The sequence below is a fragment of the Sebastes fasciatus genome, chromosome 8 (genome assembly GCF_043250625.1).
Source record: "Sebastes fasciatus isolate fSebFas1 chromosome 8, fSebFas1.pri, whole genome shotgun sequence".
Classification (NCBI taxonomy): Eukaryota; Metazoa; Chordata; class Actinopteri; order Perciformes; family Sebastidae; genus Sebastes; species Sebastes fasciatus.
The window spans coordinates 14,771,026-14,786,292 of record NC_133802.1 but is presented as its reverse complement, the minus strand read 5'-3'; the positions used below and the strand labels follow the sequence as shown (position 1 = coordinate 14,786,292).

At 42.4% G+C, this 15,267-nt stretch overlaps 1 protein-coding gene across 14 annotated transcripts in view; it reads right to left on the bottom strand.

Moving 5' to 3' along the window:
* Positions 1-15,267, bottom strand: part of anks1aa (ankyrin repeat and sterile alpha motif domain containing 1Aa) — an 81,459-nt gene that overhangs the window by 59,232 nt on the left and 6,960 nt on the right. For 11 of the 14 annotated variants that reach the window (XR_012594918.1, XR_012594920.1, XR_012594919.1 and 8 more), the window contains exons 2-4: positions 7,244-7,324; positions 6,902-7,058; positions 5,123-5,185 (exon numbers count right to left, since the gene is read on the bottom strand). Coding sequence is in view for 6 of the 14 variants with exons in the window: in XM_074643685.1 (XP_074499786.1) it covers positions 5,123-5,185; positions 6,902-7,058; positions 7,244-7,324 (301 nt within the window). In the remaining 8 variants the exon portion in view is untranslated. The remainder of the gene's footprint in view (positions 1-5,122; positions 5,186-6,901; positions 7,059-7,243; positions 7,325-15,267) is intronic. The other 3 variants (XR_012594925.1, XR_012594923.1, XR_012594924.1) reach the window with 1 other exon arrangement.

Here is a 15,267-nt window from a genome sequence, read left to right as displayed (position 1 = left end):
AATGTTTTGTTCTAATTATCTCCAATGCACATCTTTAAAATCAATAAATTTGATCACAAAAAAAGAAAAAACAACAGATTGATATTAGTTTAAATAATTGTTAGTTGCAGCCCAGTAAATACTCATAAAAGTGTTCCCTCTATTAAATGCACTCCAACAACAACATAAAGTCTGACTCTAAAGTTGATTTTTATTTGGACACTGTGACGCATTTCCAGAGTTAACAGACCTTGCAGTCCTGTACTGAGATGAATGTCTAACTTGGCTTCCTGCCAGAGATTGTAATTCTTTGTAAAGTGGACTTATTCTCCCTTTTAACAGGAAATGTTAGTTCTCCCGTCGTAATCCACTTGATTAAATGGGACTTTCCAAACATAACTAACCTAAAAGCCTTTAAGATCACAGATAGCATCTCTGTAACTGAAACTCTCCCCCCTCCAGTAACTAATGGCTCCACCTGCTGTAAGACACACCCTGAAATGTGCAAACGTGAATGCATTACAATGGAGAATTCCTGGTCCTTCTGTTAAATGACAACACGTCCCCTCGAGGACTCCTCAAATGTGCTTCAGCCATTTCTTGGCACGACAGACACAAGAACAAGTCCTGGAGGATGAGCGGAGAGCAGAAGGTAAAGGGAGGGAGGGGGTATGATGGTGTTTGTTGAGGGAAGAGCTGGACACTGAAGTGACAGACAGAGGGGATGAATGAGCGCGCTGGCAGCCTGCGAGTGATGTGCCCGGAGGAAGGAGGGGGAAACGCTGCACCACTGATAATGAGGTGACCAAGACCTAAGACATTACTGCTGCCATCAGAAACTTCTTCCTCCATCAGCCCTCTGAGATACTGCACACCGAGCCTGACAGAAACACATACGATCCATTTCCAGTCGAAACATGAGCACATATCCGTCCAAAGCCTTGCCGTGTATTCTTATTAAATGTCATTTATGTGACATCTCTTGAGCATCAGTTTTTATTCCGTTTTGGATTCGTCCAGGGTAACTTACAGCGCACGGTGGAGTTCAGAGCGCCGTGACATCTGAGCCCGGGTCAGAGGAAGTCATCTAAACATATATCGTATTGGACATGTGACCTATATAGGAAGATGAAGCGAGGGTGAGAGGTAGCGTGATATGAGTGTGGGCAGACTGGGGGCTATATCTTATTATGGAGTAATAAACAGAATGTATGGTAATTAACAGAAAAAGAGGTCAATGAAGACATTCATTAAAATGGTCTCTACTGAAGCCAGACTTCCTATACTGTGTTCATTTAACTATTCAGTTTCCTCACGTCAAATTTCTCACATCATTTTCATAGTTACGTGCTGAACGTCCAACTGCCCAGATGTTAGATCAGATATTTAGATGATGATAATGATTAGATAATCCTTATGCCATCATTCCTTAGATAAGATTATTCTTCACAACAAACATAATACACGTTGGCGTAAGAGGGAGCCGACTAGCGCTGCAACTAACGATTAAAATAATCAATTATTATTTTCTCAATTAATTGTCTTTAAATGTCTTGTTTCAGTTCAACACCCAAAGATAATCAATTCACAATTATATTAAACAGATAAATGCAGAAATATCCTACGTGGAGTTGGATCCAGAACTTGAAAATGACTACCCATTAATGTATTTAGAGGAGGGCTGTAAGAAAATATTGAATATCATGATATTAGGTTTTGTGATACTGTATCGATTCTCAAAAACACTATTGATTTTTAATCAATAGTTTACATGCAAAGATTAACTCAGTCAATACTTCATTTAATTTGCAAAGATATGTGCCCTCTCAAAGTAGGGCTATGATGTTGGATGTAACAGGAACTAAGATAGATGCAAATGCACTCCCACTGTTCTGGTTGCATAAAAAAGTTAACTTTTTTTACTCAGATTTTATGCATATGGCGGTGTGTTCTTTATATTATGATAGGTTTTTCTAAAATTAGATTAAAAAAATTGTAATATATCGCCTTGCTTAGAGTACCGCAATACATCGTGATATATTGAATCGTAACCCCTGTATCATAATATCGTATCGCCACATTCTTGCCAATACACAACCCTAAATCAGAGCGGAAACAATTAGTCTATAAAATAATCAATTAGTCAAATGACAGAAAATTATTCAGCAATTTTGGTAATTGAAAATCTCTGGTTCAACTTCAAGGTTCTCTAAAAAGGATTTGCTGCTTTTTGTTGTCTTACGTGACAGGAAATTGATCGTTTGGGGGGAGGTTTATATTGTTTCTGACATTCAGTAGATCAAAAGAACAATCAGTTAATCTAGGAAATAATAGCTAGATTCATCCATGACGAAAAATATCATCAGTTGAAACCCTAATTCGATTATCAAAAAGGTTGCTGATTAATTTTCTGTTTTTCAACTAATTAATTAAAGAGCTAATCATTTCAGCTCCAGTATCTAAAACTTGCTTTTTAATAAATTTCTATTACAGTAGGTATTGAACCTGTGTAACCCCAATATTCAGATGGCGAGGTCAGTCCAGGTCACGTCCGGTCAGTGCTTATCTCTCCCTTACGGAGGCGTTTGAAACATCACAGCGGCCAACCCACCCAGGAAACTATCAGAAGGAGAGCGCGCAGAGACATCATGAATAAACATCGGTCTGGCTGGCTTCCTGGACCAGGATGACAGAGAACTGGACCAAGTCCAGTCTGACGTCTCCAGTGTCCCTGTAGGGGACCTCTGAAGCCCCAATCATCCACGAGTCCAGGACCCAACTTTAAGCCTCATCACACACACACACACACCGTTCATGTCTGGCTGGCTCACTCTCTCTTTCCACACCACATCTCTCCACTGGGTCACTCACCGCCACTGTACCGTGACACCGTTACTATGACAACGTCCCACCTCTTCCTCTCCTCAGCAACGCCAGCTCCCGAGCACAAACTGGGAGGTGGGGAGGAGAGGAGGAGGAGGAGGGGCAAACACACCCATTTACACTCTCACACAGACAAGCCTGGCAAGGAGATCTTTCTTTGATGCTGATGCAAAGAGACTGGTACACTGAAAACCTTCCATCCTCCTCCTCCTCCTGAGATGGCTCTTTGGTGCTGGAGTGTGATGAGAGGGGAGGCACCCCGCCCACTCAGTCACATGATGCCATCAACCATGACCACAACCAGGGCCAGGAGTATCCACACTGCCTCCATCTTTCTTATTTATTCATAAGAAAGCTTCAATTATTCAGGCTGGTGACCAGGTAGTGGCCCAAAAACTATCCTGAGAGTGTTTACATTAAGACATCATCTCAGTAGACCTCAGGACTCAATGTGAAAACAACCACTGCAGGGAAATTCACACTCCAATATATAGCAGCAGCATTAAAGAAAGCCAGCCTTCCCATCCAAACGCTAAGAAGATTAGTCTAGGGGGGGAAATGCGACAAGGTTCAAAAATAGTGTACAGCTTTATCTACAGGCCTGGGTGGGTTTCCAGCTCTGCCAGCTGAAAATGCAATCATGGAGCAACCAACATGTTCGCACCGCTCACTGATCCGACTGTGAGGGTGACACTGTTGGAGAGACACTGTCAGCTCCACGGTGTCTGTTGAGCTGAGCAGCCATCCTCCTCGTGGAGACATGCTGTGATCGGGGCTTCCCTGGGTAGCCGAGCGCAATGAGGATGGTGCTCAAGGTGAAATATAAAAAGTGCCAGATGGAATACTGTATGTATTCCTCCAGATAATGAGAGATAGAGAGTAAAAGTTGGGTCCATTTTTTTTTACCACAGTTGGTGAGTAGTTTAATGAGTGCCTGATTCTTTATATCTTAGTTTAGTATTTTAGCATGCTAACATTTGTTAACTTAATAACTAACTAACGAAGTGCAAAGTGCAGTTGAGGCTGATGGGAATTTAATTAGTTTTGCAGGTACATTTTGACCTGTGAGTACCAAATGTAATGTCAATCCATCCAATAGGTGTACAGACATTTCACTCAAAACTGCAAATATCAATATCATGGTGGCGCTATAGAGGAAAAGTCAGGGGATCATCAAGTCAGTAAGATTCATCCTCTGGGGACCATGAATGTCTTTACAAAAATGATGGCAATTGACAGTTGGGGGTTCGAGATATATTTCAGTCTGGAGTTGTGAAGCGACTGACATTGCCATCCGTAGAGCTACGCTGCTAGCATGGCTTAAAATAAAAGAATATTTTAGTGCCAGTGTGGGACGCTCACATACATTAACGTGCACTAAAAGGCACGGGCGGCCGGCCCGTCTATGTCAACAAAGCATGGAGAAGCTCCGATTCCAACACACACAGAGGGAGAGAGACTTCATTCTCTGCTCAGGTAGACATTACTCCTCTATACCTTTACGTAGCAAATACTTGTTTGCTGTTATATGAATGCTCTTAATATAGAATTTAGCACCTTTAATATAATATTTGACAAAATAATTAGTCCAAAATAAAGTAGCAGCACTACACAATTCATCCATTTGGCACTCCATTTGTAGCAATACACACTCCACCAGCAGCCCATATTACAGAGGACTTCCTGTAAGCTACTCCATTTGTCCACTTTCCACTGTTGATTTTTTAATACCATAATGTTCGCTGTAGCTTTAATTGATAGTGTGGTTTGCTATCAATCAATATGCTGGTTGTGTGGTACCAACAAGTGTTCTGCTTCAGGCTGCAGATTATACAAGGTTTCATTACAAATTTGCGAACTTTTTAACACGGCAAAAAAAAAAAGAAGAACATTCAGACCCATAAATCACCTCAAGAGGACAGACAGACACTGACCCTGATCAAAAGGCTGGTACAGTATTGTAACATGTAGAAAATAGATTACTTAATGTGGTGAAGGGCATGTTGTAACACAATGTCACGTGTGTTAAACATAGCATCTCAATAAAGTTGGAGATCCCAAGCGAGCACGAGTAGAAAGCCAGAGGACAGGGATCTACTGATAGTCGGTGAAATTAAAAGCTTCCCCGTATCTCTGCAGCAGAGTGGCCCCGCAAGCAGCAGCAACAAACCAAACCAAAGCACAGAAAGACAACACAGCAGTAAAGCAAAGAGAGAGCACTTCAAAAGGAAATGTAGTTTCGGCAGCACTGTGTACACACCTTGGCATTAATATAGGGGTCAAAGGGCCCACAGCGTTTGAACTCTTTATGGTCTACAGAGCTCTGGGAGGGAGGAAGAGAAGATAGGCCAATGGTTTTGGTTCAGACAAGCAATGAACGAATGAATGATGATCACAAATGAGTCAAACTAAATAAAAAGGAGAAATCAGATTTGAGTTAATGAACAATCAGATGTCATGAACAGCCAGGGAGAAATGACACAAAATGAGACAACAGATTTTTTCATCTAGTTGATTTTGAGGGTTTGATCAAATATTATGATTCAAGACTTTTTTGTGGAGCTCATAATGGGTCATTTCTCCTCATTCCAAACAGGACAGGCCAGAAATGGAGCCGGCCTGCCTGTGCGGTAAGCAACCAAACAAAATTATGAAAACATATGAGTTAAAACAGTTAAAATGGTTAGGGGGGCAAACAAGCACTTCTCATACTAGCATGGCGTCAAAGCACTTCCAAGTATCACGGCGTCACGGTAGAAGTCAGACTCATGATGCACAGAGGTTAATGCACTCTGGTCGCAATGTGTTTAACATTCATTTTGTTCAAATACAGTATAGAGCATGCCATGCTGAACTAGAATTAGAAATATGTCCACGTGGCATTTTGCTGCTAAAAATGACTTCCTTACCATGTGGAAACGTCCTATGGATGCTGACTAAACCATTATAACTGTAATAGTGAAACTACTACAGGTCAACAAATGTGCTGACAAGCTACATTTTTCTTTACTTTAAAAGGCGACCTTACACATCTTCTGCATACAGACCATGGATGTATATTAAGACCTGGATACGGTGCCACCGTTCAGCCTTGCTTTTATTTTTTTCCATGGCCACTTGCGAAATTGTAGCGAAAAAAAATCCCCTGCAGCCCAAAAAGCATTTTGCCCATAGGCCAACATTGTAAAAGGGAGGTCTGTAAAACTGTCTACAGGACATCTCAAACTAGAAACAAGATCAATTATGACTCTTTCTATTATGATTTTTTGATCCATGGAGGTTTTATCTTAGTAAATCTTTACTCGAGCTGTGAAAAGCGATTTAAAAACGTCTAGGGTTGTCCCGAATACCATTTTTTGGGCTTCAAAGCTTCGGTGAGAAATAATCAAAAGGTATTGCAAATTTCGGGACAGTGCTGCTGCCACACTACTGTACACACACACACACACACACACCTCTACCCATAACAAACAGTAATATCTGTCTGAGAATAACTAATAATAAATAATGTTGAATATGAATGATGAATAATGTTGTGGGATTATTCCTTATTTCATGGGCTATATGGGGATTTATATAGTATTATTACATACAAAGAAACGAGGCATTCGAATACCGATTCGGTGGTCTATTACCATGGCAACGATCGAAGCATTCGGATCATCCCTAGTGACGTCATCACAATGTAAAGTCAATGGAGTGAGAAACTACTACTGTGCAGTGGGCCGCATTAAACCGCCGCAGTAAACCTGTAAGCTCAAATACTTTTTTGGCGTATGCACCAGGCGAGCAATTCTCATTGGAATGAGTAAGCGCCATCTTGGGGTACGGTATCCAGTTCTTATAATACATCCATGACACAGACTCACATATTCTAAACAAACTCTGAAAAGAATGAAGAACAAATCAATTTAGTGCTGACATCATTTCACGCTATTATTAAAATGTGTTTGCAAAAAACAAAAGCAGAACCTTTAACAGTGAAACGGAAACACAAACACACACACAACCACAGAAGAGTAAAAATGCAGCGGCAGACCTGCTCGTTGAGCTTGGGGTGCGAAGGCCCTTGGTGAATGAGCAGTTTGACGATGTGTTCGTCTCCCTTCCACGCAGCCAGGTGGAGCGGGTAGCAGCCCTTGTTGTCGGCGATGTTGGTCAAGGCCTCGTTTCGTAGCAGCGCCTCCACCACCTCGCTGCGGATGAAGGGGAGGGAGAACCACACTAATGAATACACACGACCTTCGCAAACAAACAGCCAATCAATAGCTTTATTCTCCCAGAGGGGCAATTGTCTGTGAGGGCAGACCTCATTTAATGCATAAAACAGAGGAGCTGAAAACAGGCTCCCAATTCCCAGAGTTATTTATCACTGATCTACCTGTGTCCATTTAGGGCGGCGTGGTGGAGAGGGGAGTATCCAGTGCTGTCCACACAATTCACATTGGGGCCTCTCCAGATACTGTTAAGAATAGAAAGGATTGTTAGGCTTCCACATCACACACACACACACACACACACACACACACACACACACACACACACACACACACACACACACACACACACACACACACACACACACACACACACACACACACACACACACACACACACACACACACACACACACACACACACACACACACACACACACACACACACACACACACACACACACACACACACACACACACACACACACACACACACACACCAAACAAACACAAGCCTATCCCTCTGTAAAGTCTCTGACTGTGGGTGTGACCGACTCGGTTGTGATTGCTATCTCAGTCCTCTCACAGCACACAGGTGGGGGTGAACATTCATGCACTCTCTCTTCCTAGAACAACATTGTAAGAGGACAGGAATGAAGAAGCACAGGCCAGAAAACCAGGAAGTAAAAGCGACGCTATTACCACTGCGCTAAGATGAGCTAATCGTGTCTAATTTACAGTAACTCCGTGCAAACCCGGCCCTGGTTATTCTAGGCCAAGTCCTGAAGTAGAAAAGGGCTTTTGTTATGCAGTACAAAGCGACAACAAACAAAGCATTGGGACGGAGCCAAAGAGCATCGAAGGGGGTAAAGTGTAAGGTAGTCCAGCGTTAGCCCAGCACTGGCTTTCACTGCAGCTGAACTCAGCTGTCAGCTCAGATTGGTTTGTTTCTTTTAATTTGCAAAGAGCCACTGTGGTGAGGAGGAAAGAGGACGATGATAGATAGAGAGATGGGGTGAGGGGGGGGGAGCGGTGAAGGGAGAGAGATGGAGGGAGTAATTTAAGAGGCTAAAGGATGTCTGAGTGCCAGGACTGGGATGTGAGGCTCTCTCCGAAAAGACCTCAACACATCCTAAATAAATCATGCGACGCGGAAATCCCAGCACTGGTGAACCAAATATCCGAGACCGGAGAGTCATTTGCCAAACAGAAAGAGAATGGGAGCAAAAGCAGTGGGCCTACCAGAGAATCAATCATGAATGGGAGAGGACATTTTATTTAGCTTTTGATATATTATAGAAAGCCGTCTCGAAGTAATGCAAAGTACTGATTTGACAACATTAGGATAGCTTCATAAATTATGCAAGAGAGTCATTTCTATGAATAAAGCCTTTGGAGAGAACTCTACGAGGGAAAAAGAACAGGAGAGCGGGGTGACTTGCAAATCTTTTCAGTGCAATAGTTGTTGTAATAATTGTATACTAACATTACCGGGTGTGTGCACGTGCAGGGGGCAAAACCGCTTTAGCAGCGTAGATTTCTCATAGTTTGTACATTATTGTTGAATATATACTAGACCCCTGCAGAGTCCGACCACCAGATACCATTATCATATGAAGCATTGGTATGATATTTGTTCATTATTATCACCTGTTATGAAATGGTAACATTAGATAAGTGTAACTTGACTTTGAGGACCAGGGTCTGTTTGGTTGACACTCTGGTTGGCGTTCAAGTTACCACTTGATGGCCCTTCTGGATACTTTTTAAGACTTGGATTTTGGTCTTGTTATTAGTACCAGTCACACAGCAGCTCGTTGTATGTCGGGCAGGTGAACATTAACATTAGACTGCTGACGGTTCTCTATTAAATAGCGTGTTGCTATTTGTTGTTATGACTGTGGGGAGGAGGAACGGCTGGCAGACGTTACGGCATACCGGCGTGAGCTTTCCCCCGTCGTAGTCGCGTAATGTTACAACAATTTAGAGCCGTAACAAAGTCTTGCATCACTTCTAAGTTTTAAGTCATAGTCGCTAAATATATATTCATATTTCCTTAGAGTGTGGGTCGATCACCCCGTCGTTGATCAGTTCATTTTGATCGATCTGTGGAGCATGACAGCTCGCCATGACCACCTGCTGCTTTGCTAGCGCTGTTTGACTAGAATGCTTTTAGCCCATCAGGCCTGGATCCATAATCTCCTTCTGTTTTTTAGTAAAGTCACGTGATCCCCCTCGGAATATTAAACATTTTCAATCCATCTCTTCTGCAGTTGGTGCCGTTTTACTGCACAACAACTCTTTGTCATCTCTGCTTTGCAGCTGAGCTCCGCTAGACACGCCGTGCTTCCTGCCCCCTCGTTGCGCGCGCATCTCTGTGATGACGTTGCACAGAAACCAGTCTATAAAAAAACTAAAACATCCGATCCAGGAGTTGAACAAACTCACAGACACAATATGAATTGACCCATGTGTGAAAGTTGTGGCAGCAGGATGCTCAGTTTCCTCGTCTCAGCTTCAGTGCTACCGTGTGACTTTGCTTCACACACACTTTTTGTCGCAGTACTGGCTGTTTTGTCCCCCCTCCCAAAAAAATACATCTCCCGTAATAGCTCTCAGAGCAGCCTGCAATTACACAGTCAGAGCCGTCTCATTAAATAAGTGTCTCGGAGGGCTCTAAAGCCCGCAGAACAATGAGCCCGACGGTGCACAGACACACAGGGATGCGCCACTCTAGTCATCATAAGCTAAGCCGTTTATTTCTTACAGCGGGCCCTCTGGGTCTCATCTCCCCAAGTCAGGCAGCCATGAAGAAGACATCAAACGCAGGGCGTGCGAGGAGGAAATACTAGAATATGTGGCGGGAGGAAATGTCAGGGATTGATAAATTTCTGTTAGAGAGGGGTAAAATGTGCGAGCTACGATTATGTCAGCTCACATATACACACTTCCTCTCCATTCCAGTAACCAAATTTGCAGTTAAGAGTAAAGCAGCAACACTGGCTTGTGCGTGGCCGCTGAACACATCAAAAGGGAAAACAGACAGAAACAGACTCTAGTTGCTGTCCCAGATAAAGAGTTATGTAACGGCTTACAGCAAAAAGCCCATAAACAAATTAACATAAACATGAACGGAGCAGCGACTAAGACTGGTGGAGAATTTAACAAATTCGGGCATAAGGCAGCAACGACTGCTAGAATGATGCAAGAAGAGATGGCATGCCGTGGCGTTGGGAACATGATTAACACGATTTTGTGATCCCATTGCATTGGTTGACATGTCATGCAACTAAGTGAACATTAGGATATTTACTAGGGCTGCACAATTAATCTATCGAAATCGCAATGTGGACTACTGCAATTTTCAAATTGCAATATTTGTTAAATGTGTGTAAAAATACCATTTTAAATGAAATATTGTCATGCTGAAGAGATGTCCTGGCCTAAACATCATATTCTACAGACTTAAGAAAACAAGATCCCCGCAAAAAAAACACTCCATAATCATTTGAATGTGTTTTTCAACCAAAATAACAATAATGATGTGAAAATTATCCTACCGTCTAATATCATAAATCATATCGCAACTGCAATTTCAGTCAAAATAATCACAATTATATATTTTAGTAGCGTGTTTTAACGCCAATAATTTCTTTAACGCATTAAAGCAATTGATCTTTCGGAGGTTGTAGCAGGCTTGAGTTTGTTATGTTATGATTTGAGCATATTTTTTATGCTAAATGCAGTACCTGTGAGGGTTTCTGGACAATATTTGTCATCATTTTGTGTTGTTAATTGATTTCAAATAATATATACATACATTTGCATAAAGCAAACAAATTGTGCACATATTGTCCTCTCCCATGTTGATAAGAGTATTAAATACTTGAAAAATCCCCCTTTAAGGTACATTTTGAATAGATGAAAATTTAATTAGTGATTAATCGCGACAGCCCTAATATTTACTCCAAGATAAAACTCCATTAAGTCAGATGTATCATGAGACATATTGCAAGATTTCCCTTTGACATTCAAAGTCATCAATCTTTAAGAAAATCTAGGATAAAAGCTAAAATGCATGACGCATCAGCAGTCATGACTCTGATGCGTCATCGCCAGAGGTTCTAAAACTGCCACTCAGAAACACAAACATTGTGTCGCATCAACCACATGACCAAAGAAAACCCAACAGGGGGTGTAATGCATCACAAACCACAGCATGATGATGTCACCTTCTGGCTTCTATTTCCATGATATTACAGCTCTAATCTGGGACACGGGTGTTAATTAACGCTATCAAAATCATCTCTACGCGGAGGGAATGAAGATGTCTGCTCATTACGATTTTTTCACCGTCATGGTGTTTAAACTCGCTATAAGCAGAGCTGCCTGTAGTAGCGGCGGTCCAAGTGTTACGTCCTCTGAGCATTTTGGCAGCATGGCACTCAAGGGCATGAGTCAGAGTGGTGCTCGACAAACCGCAATCCACTTCATCCTCTTACTACGGCTCACAACCAACCCAACGGAGGGACGGGGCTTAGGCCCATAGCAGGGCAATGGGCAAAACAGAGTTGATTTGGTTTGGGAGGGGGGCACATTCATGCGAGCTGACTGAGGAATTCCTGTTTGAAAGGCTGAGCTAATCCTTAATTTCCCTGAGGGAATATCAGCGGGATGAAGCTAGAGTTGAAAAAGATTCTGGGGGGCTGTAATTCTGTGTTGTACAAAAGCCCGGCCAGTACGAGACGAGGAAGGATAATAATGTTTTCCCTCTTTTATGTATTCTCTGCATTAGTTTGCAGATGTTAGTCACACATACTGAAGGCATTTTAAAAAAAGATATGTGGTCTTAAACATAAATCTCCACAGTGTTTTAGTCTGAAGTCCAAATGTCATGGAGCTCTGTAATTAAATGCACAAACAGACACTGGAGTTTGGTTTTCAACCTTGATTCTCATACCAACTGACTAAACTATCAACTCAATTAGGTTAATTGATATGTTTGAATGCATCTGTTAGTTAGATTAAAGGGATAGTTTGGGTGTTTCAGCTTCAGTTCCCCATCAGAAAGGGCAGTCTGACGGCAAGATAAAGCAATGCAAATATTCTAAATATGACATACACTTAAACTGATATTGATTTTTTTAGGTGGCTAAAATATGTTTTGCTGCCGGCCTCGTCCACAGCAGTACATTGCTTTGGTTTCATACAGTAACTCCTGTCTGTTTCTCAAAACTGGGGGCGTGCCGACCGTCATCTACTATAGATAATACACTGACTATGGAGAAGTACCTCATACAACCCCACTTCAAAACACCCAAACTATCCCTTTAAATCAGGTTTGTTTTGATTTGATCCATACTCACTAATCTCTGCCAGACATGTATGCAGGTAGAAAAATCAGGGATGCATCATATACAATCATGATTAATGACCAGGACTAACCAGAAATACTAGTGTGACTGCCTTGCAGAGCAAATATTTTTAGCTGCATCAAGTTGATTAACTTCACAACAGCGGGTATTCAAAGTAAACGATTCCAGTATCCTCCAATATTTCCAGTGGAAGTCAGAATATATGATTACATGTTTATTTATGGAGCCCTGAGGAATAGGCAAAGCAAACTTCAGTCTGAGATTTAAGCAAATAAGAACCCAGGTGTGTGTGTGTGAACCCGGTGTCAAATAAACAGATTTGTCCTCCAGCCTATTAGCGGTGTGACCACACTGGGGATTAGTCCAGCCCGGGGCACTGAGCCCAGCAGTGACTGGCGCATGTCAGCTACCGTCAGGGAAATTGGGCTTAATTATGCACACTGCTGGTGGGTGGTGAAACCAGATGCCCCGCAGCCAAACGGCCAACCTGAGCTTCCTCTCCTCAGCAGAGAGAGAAAGAGAGACTGAAGGACCTGCCAGAGTCCTCCAGACCTGCTGGGGAATACTCCTTTTTAATGAGCTAAAAGACACCATGTTGGGATCAAAGAACTACAACTGAAATAAAGTCATGAACACTCATCATGAAGGGTGTAACGGTAGCGCACATAGTGTATTGTTCTAAAGCAGTTTTACAAGTTAGGCAGCACAGGGAAACAAATTACGCAGCAAACTTCCAATCTATGACACGCCTATGACAAGCTGTCAACAAGTCTGACAAACATGTCTTAAAACGACATTTCTTGACCATGTGGTTGATGCTTCGGACCATTTATGGTTACATCTTGATTTTCTAAAACTCCTGATAATGTTTTAAGCAATAGCAATTGATCCTGGGGGGGACATTAATGTCTGCACCAAGTTTCGTGGCAATCCATCAAATAGTCGATCTCACCCAAAACCACAAAGTCAGTGGATCACCATAATCAGTAAGATTCATCCTTTGGGTACCATAAATGTCCGTACAAATAAATTCTCTTGGCAATTCAATCAATGTATTCTCATACAACGGTTTGTATGATATCTTATGAAAAAATATTCCCAATTTTTTGTGCATTTTCCTACGAATGTCCAGCAACACGTGACGCACTTGTCAATTTCTGCTCCGGTCTTTTCAAAATAAACTGCCGTCTTCACAGGAAACACTTTTGTTAGGTGTATAGGCAACAAAACTAGTTAGTTAGAGAAGATTGTGGTTTGGGCTAAAATAACACTGGAAGTTTAACTTAAGTACGGAAGTTATGTGACAAATAAATCAACGTTAACTTTCACACAGGACACGAACACTGGACCAAAGTGGTGGACCAAACATGATTGCCATCTATAGAGCCATAATGCTAGTGTGGCAAACAAAGCACCTATACAAGTTGCTGTTGAATGCTTAAGCTACCTTAAGCAGTCCTCAAAATTGATCAAATAATGATAATTGCCAGATAAACTTGTTTTAGTGCTTCAGTAAACAGCTCCAGTCGTAAAGGAAAGGAAAGTTTTGTAATGAAGACAGCGATGTGGTAGCTCATTTGCCGATTCGATTGTAGTGCACCGCTTTACCAAAAGCCTGATTGAGTCTTCACGGCTCATAAACACGCCGTAGTGAGCTTTTCACAGAGCAACTGTGCTGCAGCAGCGGGAGGTGTGAACAAACTGCAGACTAGGATTAGACCAGTCCAATGGGCTCCAGCAGAATCAAAAGGATGAGCATGAAAACCAGTGGTGGCAGGCTGAAAAGGTGGGGTGACTATAGACTAAGAAAAGAGATGGGGGGAGAATCGGATAGGGCGAGAAAAGAAGGAAAACACGTTCAATCACAGTCTGTTTCTCAACAAGTTGGCATTTCCCACACCGACTTCACAGCAGACGCCGCTACGCAACTACACAGATCTTACTGTCTCACACCAGCATCCCCTGTGCGTTTTGCTTGAAAGAGCAAGCTGATGTGCAGTCCCTACTAAAATCTTGCCGGGTGGATGGGCAGTTATTTTCAGTATTGCCGACAACCCACTTCTGTAAATAGCACACAACTTCTGTCAGATCTGATTTGCATGGTTGAAGATTTTGTCAAATTCTGCTCAGTTTGCTCATAAGCAAAGTCCTTCTTTGACTTTGGCACAGCCATTTTTAAGAGCTTTGTGACCATGATACTTCTTCTGTGTCACGCCTTATTCATGATGTGCTGCATGTATAAGAGAGTAGGTGTGTTTCACAGTTACAGTCTGTTGCCAATCTGCTTAGTCATCCAGTCCAGAATACGGTGTCTTTTCCGTGGTGTGCACAAAAATATCAAAGCAAAGGTGATCCTGGATAATTTGTTTCCTGTGTGAACATATTGAGGGCAGTGCTATTACTCTGGCTCCAAGTACAACACGTTTGAAGTCTGGAGGTGGAGTGGAGTGGCGTGGGCCCAGCAGGTGGGCTGGAAGACTGCTGAGAGCAGCAGAGTGGGAGAGCAAGGGAGACGCCAGCCAGCAGGCCAGACAGATGAAAATGTCTGGGTTGGGGGGGATGCTAATAACCAGCTAAAAACACACATGTAGGGCCGCACAGGTCGAGAGGGTGGGCCTATGGGTCTATGGTTGTTGTGGTACCTCTTCCTACAAATGGGTTCAAACACCACACAGCCTCAGCAGCTTTATCTTTTCCATTTGTCCATTTGTTATCATAAGGTTTTCAGTGAGTGGGGTGAAATAGAGTTCACATAAACAAGCACACATAAAACTCTGTCTTTGTGTTGCTGTCCTTTCTCATACATGAGAGAC